This window comes from Solanum lycopersicum, chromosome 11, assembly GCF_036512215.1.
Source record: "Solanum lycopersicum chromosome 11, SLM_r2.1".
Classification (NCBI taxonomy): Eukaryota; Viridiplantae; Streptophyta; class Magnoliopsida; order Solanales; family Solanaceae; genus Solanum; species Solanum lycopersicum.
The window spans coordinates 2,911,400-2,917,399 of record NC_090810.1 but is presented as its reverse complement, the minus strand read 5'-3'; the positions used below and the strand labels follow the sequence as shown (position 1 = coordinate 2,917,399).

Here is a 6,000-nt window from a genome sequence, read left to right as displayed (position 1 = left end):
TTGGTGAAAAGTCAAACTATTATTATATAGAAGTAATTTATGTTTTTACATTGTATACTTAACTTCCTTCATTTTTTCTCGATTATGTGCTATATTAAAAGGAAGTAAATACCACTCATTTAACCCTCTTAATTATATTCAATATGCAATTTTAAGAATTAAAAAGTCATTTCTTCAAATTTCACGTATAATTTAATGATTTTTATTTTTATTATTTCCACAACTTTTTATCATCCTAACCCCCTAAAATAATTAATAGTTATGTTCATGTTCATATTGTAGTCCTATAAAAACAATAGAGACATGAATGAGTATATCACCTTTTAAGTTATTATGTATTCGGTGCTTATTATATTCATATTTTGGTTGACTTGAAGAAGAAGATAAAGGCTATTAAATTGTGATTATTTTATGAGAGTGGAGTCAACAAGAGCTCGAGAGATTGTTCATTGATTTCATATATTTTTTCTTTTATTTTTGATGATTATGATCCAAAAATGATGTAGCATTATTATCTTTTTTCCTATGTTCTTTCTAAATTTCCTCTTTATTTTATATTTTATATGAGGTTCTAATTGTCATAAATCTGTTCCTTGTGTTGGTTCAATATATTTAACTGATAATTTTGCTAAAAGTTCTCATAGAGAGAGATGGGGAGAAAGAGATGGTAATACCTAAGTTAAAAAATTGTTAGAGATGGGGAGAAAGAGATGGTAATACCTAAGTTAAAAAATTGTTATGTTATTATCTTTTTGACAAATTCACTAGTTTGTGCCTAATGACAAAGGCAAATATATCAAAATAAAAAAAAGTGTAAAAAAAAAAATATATAATCATTTTCTAAGAATACAAGGACAAATATTACCCTTTTTAATTATTTTTTTTACAAAACTTGGTTTTAGTGTGGTTGATGATTTAAGACTAGTTCATTGAGGTTTTTGTAGTTAAAATTTTCCAAAACTGTATAAAATGTATGAGTCGCGTGATAAAATCAACCTAAAACGCTGTGCTTAGCTTTCAGATGAAAAACGAATGGCCAGTATAATCTGTTGAGGAAATTAATAAAAAGCCTAAAGCTACTTCCAATGCTCATATCACCTCAAAGTATCCCATCTTGTACCTAACACACTTACTAGTCACACAGGCAATCAAGCTGGGTATCAACACACTAACCAACAACTTTTGACTTGTGCATCACAAACAAAAATCATCATACAATCCTACATATCATCAAGTGCCTATTTCACGGCCTTTCAGCGCCGATTCAACTACTTTAACCTTCTTTGCATTTTCACTGTTCATGACTGACAGCTTTTCAAGTGATGCTTTCAGCAGTGACATTTCATTTTCTTGGACACGCACTTTTCTCCTCACTGATACTTGTCGCTCTTCATTTGACTGGCTGGGCTGTAGAGAATGTGTGTATCTTTTCAACCTGGCATTTACTGCTTCAATAGAAGAGCGTAGAGCATCCAACTCCACTCCCCTAAATCTGTCTGCATGACGTAGAAACATAATGTTCAGTTCCATACTCAAAGGTTAAAGCTAGAACAAAAATACATACTTTTCCAACCAAGCTTACACCTAGTTCCTGTTTACACCAAAAAAGAACTCAGATTCCTTTTCCTATCCTAATAAACAAAATTATTCTCAGGATAAGTATTACACGCCACTCATACAGTGAGAAACTATTTGACCATCATTACGGACCGCCCGCTCCATTTGTTTCAACATAGGAACACTCAGCTTCCTTTCAGACCTCACCCACAAGAAAAAGAAAACACCAGTCCCAATCTGTCTGTACACCCTCGATTCTAGCAAAATATCCCATTCAGCCATTCAAAAAATCTATACAGCTCCTCACACGACCACCGATTCTCAACTTTAACCCCCCCCCCCCCCCCTTAATCCACCCTCATCTCCCACAAACTCAATGTTCTCTTCTCTCACTCAACTCACATTTTCTCTCAACCCACCAATCTGGCATCAGCTCGACCCACAAGAAAAAAGACATCACCACCATAAATGCCGCCAAACATCTCTGACCCCAGCAACTCCACTAGACTGGTTTGAGGTGGGATTGCTGAGGTCTTGAAAGCAGTGCAGTGGTGGAGAACAAAGGGTGTTTCCAGTGGCGGTGGTGGTTTTGATGGAGGTGGAGAAGGAGGAGGTGCTGGGAAAGAAAAAACTCAAAAAAGGAGAATGAAAAAAATCATAGAATAAAAATGATAAGACTGTTGGATCATTTGAATTGATCTGAATAGTTGATTCTGCCTCAGTTTATTTTTAAAATTTGAGGCTCTAAAAACAATCAAAGAGTTGGAAACCTACGTCTCCCATGTTTCCAAATCATTGGGTATTAGCCAGGGAATTTTCAAATTAAGGTGGGTAAAGGGAACCCCCACCCTGAAGCCCCTCGTAAGGTGTGTAAACAAGAAATTTGGTGGAACTATCAGAGACATTATGAATTAATCCATTCATTATGAATTAAGCCCGACAAATAACTCATTGGCCATTGTTAGGGCTTAAAGGCCAGTATCCATTAGGGGTTGACTTCTAGAGCATCCAGAGAGGTGGTAGAAATAGTCTGTCGGCCAAATGCAAAAGACTAGACATATGTGTGTGCATTGTATCAGTTTCTACACCATGATGAGCTAGCGTTCACAACAAACCAAAAATAAAGCTATATTAAGCATTGGCATTCGATGAGCATATTACCAAGTTCAGACTTAAACTCTCGTTCAGCTTTAGATAGAGATGTCTTATGTGCTGCCGGCAGGTGTCTCAGGCTTTGCAAGCGCTCTTCTAGCTCACTGTGAAACCGAACTGCATGCTCAACACGATCCTCGATCTTTTCCTGTTTCCTTTCAACTTCCAAAATCTTTTGCTGTGCTTTGCACAATCGAGAACACTGATCATCAATGATCTTTTTTACATGAGGTGCATGATGTCGAATCTCAAAGTACACCTGATAACAGAACAAAAGTACCGTTAGTCATAACATGAAGAGACCCTTTACTGTCAAAAGAACTGATAAAAGAGAGAAAAATAAAGATTTTCTTTCAATTCTGACCCAAGTGAGAAATGAGAAGGAAGAGGGCACAGAACCAAAGGATTAAATTCCTCTTCCGTGCAAAGCAATGCACAGTTGAAATTTGAAATACATCCTCAGATAGTAGGGGACTAACAACACCATCATTACAAGAAAACTGCTAACAGTTTATATAAAAATGTCTTCCACTCAATCTTTTCTAATAAGTAAATTGCTTATTATGGAATGGAGGGTGGGAGCTCCATTTACAAAGTATATAGAAATATTTCAGCAATATGCTCAACAGAAACAAAGTAGCATCCAACAGATGCATCTGATCATCTAAGTAAAGATCCCCATCCTGGCCACATTTCTATATTAAGTAACAATGTAACTTTAAAATGTATATTTTACCCTAAATGAAATTATTTATAGCCACATAAATTTCTATCATTCATTTTAGACCACAAGTTTTAAAAGTCTTCCTTTTTTTTCTTCAACTCTTTGCCGAGTCAAAGTACCTCATATTAAATGGGACACAGGTAGTAAAAGAATATTGCCACCAAAACTTTTCACTAGCAGATAAAATAAGGCACACCCCTTGTCCCCTCAGAGGGGGAAATATGAAGACTTGCAGATGATAAGACGATATCCAACAAAAAAAAGAGAGAGCTCAACAGGAAAAAGTCACATCTCAAATCAGAACTATAGCGTACGAACAGCAGAATGTTACCTTGTGGGCATATTCCACATAGTTTTCATGAAAAAGCTTGAAATATTGATGAAGGGTTGATCGGCCTTCAATTGAATCTGCAGAAACTGAGCGCAAATGAGGTGATGAAGGAGGCAAAAGAACTACCCTGGGCCCAGTTAGGAGCTCTTTGCTTATGATAGTAGAATCTGTATCTTTTGGCACTTCTGCACCTATGAGTTTGTCAACCTTATCAATAATTGGGGGAAGAAGTGTATTCCAAGTCTCCATCTCAACCACTATACACTCATTAGAAGGGGTAAGACCCACAATCCATGAATCTCCAAAAGAATCTGATAGAGCCAAGAAACCAGAAAGTGGGCTAGCTGATGATGCTTCTCCTTGGGAAGTGCTAAGAACAGGATGCACAGAGGGACTTCTCATCATGTCTTCTTTGCCACGAGTCTGATTAGTGAAAGGCAAAAAGTGCAACACTACTGAATCAATTCCTCGTTCATGAAGGCAATATATTCGTTCTGAAATAATGGGATCAACAAACATTGATAAAACAGAACCGCTTCTTCTGGGCAGAGCTAAATCCACAATAGCCAACCTCAGAAGAGGAGGTGGATGCCCCAACCATAAAGTATGATCTGGTGGCACATCAAGCTTCAAAATGGAGGTGTCACTTGACAATGACTCGCAAATCATTGCAAGGCCAACTATACTATCAGTTGAATCCAGACATACCCGAGGTGGACTACCAACCTTCCAGACAGGCTGCACTTCATCAGCTAAAGCATCTATCTGCAACTGCCCCCCACTCCAAGCAGTTACTAGGATAGAATCTTTGCTAACTAAATCATAAAGAAAACTGACAGCACGCCCTTCATGAACTGGAGGATGAACTGAGTCATCTTCAACACCATGACTTACTTTACGTAAAGGTCCCTGCAAGTGAAGCCAGTGTTACAACATAAGGTGTTACATAGTTGGAAAGAGAATCAAGCAAGCTATCTCTTCCGGAAAACAGTTCCATTATATAACCAAAACATAAGCCAGCACACAAAAGTGTTTTGCACTGACTGAAAATACACTCTTTTCCTTCATAAAGAGAAACAAGAATAGCTGTGCAGCTTAACTTAGATGTCACCGTGTAAAATTGCAATTTCACGTACACTTTCTCCACTTCAAGAAACAGAAAAAAGGAGAATGCAGTGCTCATCTAATCAAAGCTTATAGTGGTATTTGTTTCAGCATAAAAAGGATAAGAAAGAAAACTGGAATGAGGCCCCTCTGGACACAGAAATGGAAGTTCAGTGGATTTCTATCTGAGGAGATGCATGGAAGAGAAAATAGAGTTATTTGTGTTGAAATAAGTCTCAATTGGATTCACCATGTTTTCCACCACAACTTTTATAGTCTACAGTTTCTAAAACTTGTTCAAGTCTGGACTCCTTCGCCAATACACAAGTTTTTTTTTTTGAGAAGGTAACAGTCTTGTATTATATTCCACGAAATCAAACCTGCCACAACTTGTTACAAGTAACTAAGACAGAATAAGAGTTTCGCATCCAACAAGATAAGGAGTTGGGCAAAAAATTCAATGCACTAGGTAATAAGGACAGACGGGAAAGACTTTCTACTGTATCTTTCTTCTTCCTAGTGCAATCCAGTCGGAATCCAATGTCAATATATTTGTCATCCGTGTACGTTCAATTGAAGGGTAGATAGCTATTTTGTTCTCTTCTCTTACATGCATCAATATCAATAGATCTTCTGATTTTTAAAAATATTACAACTTGCAACATTTAATACTGCCATGTTACTATCATCGTTTATCCCAATTTTAGAAAGGGGGCGGCACATAGAAGCCTTCTTCCTTCACATTCTGAAACTCAAATTAATGTTGGTTTCTGAAGAAGTTCAAGGTAAATGGTGCCGATGAAGCCCATCTAGTGACTGCTATATCTATCTAACATGCATGGTAAACACAACAATAATATTGAAAAAATTAGTTTTGATTGTGTTAATTAATTAGCACAACTTTAGGGGACTCTATTTTTCCTTTTCCTAGCGCAAGTATAGGAATAGAATATTTTCTTTTATTGAATTTGACTTCTTTCCTTAATTAGTTAGGATTCATTTACGTAAAACCCTTCTCATACAACAATATGATATACTGAAATACAAAGAAGCCTTTTCTTCTTACTCAAATTCAACATGGTATCAGAGTCCTTGCTGCCTTTTGAGGTAAGTGTTTCTCCCTCCCAGCAAA

At 36.7% G+C, this 6,000-nt stretch overlaps 1 protein-coding gene across 1 annotated transcript in view; it reads right to left on the bottom strand.

Annotated features, from left to right (window-relative positions):
* Positions 1-986: 986 nt before the first annotated feature.
* The window catches only part of LOC101254353 (nuclear pore complex protein NUP88-like), a 28,529-nt gene continuing 23,515 nt past the window's right edge, over positions 987-6,000 (bottom strand). Inside the window, exons 9-11 of the mRNA XM_069291630.1 lie at positions 3,765-4,673; positions 2,719-2,968; positions 987-1,496 (exon numbers count right to left, since the gene is read on the bottom strand). Coding sequence (XP_069147731.1) covers positions 1,231-1,496; positions 2,719-2,968; positions 3,765-4,673 — 1,425 coding nt within the window. The 3' untranslated portion in view covers positions 987-1,230. The remainder of the gene's footprint in view (positions 1,497-2,718; positions 2,969-3,764; positions 4,674-6,000) is intronic.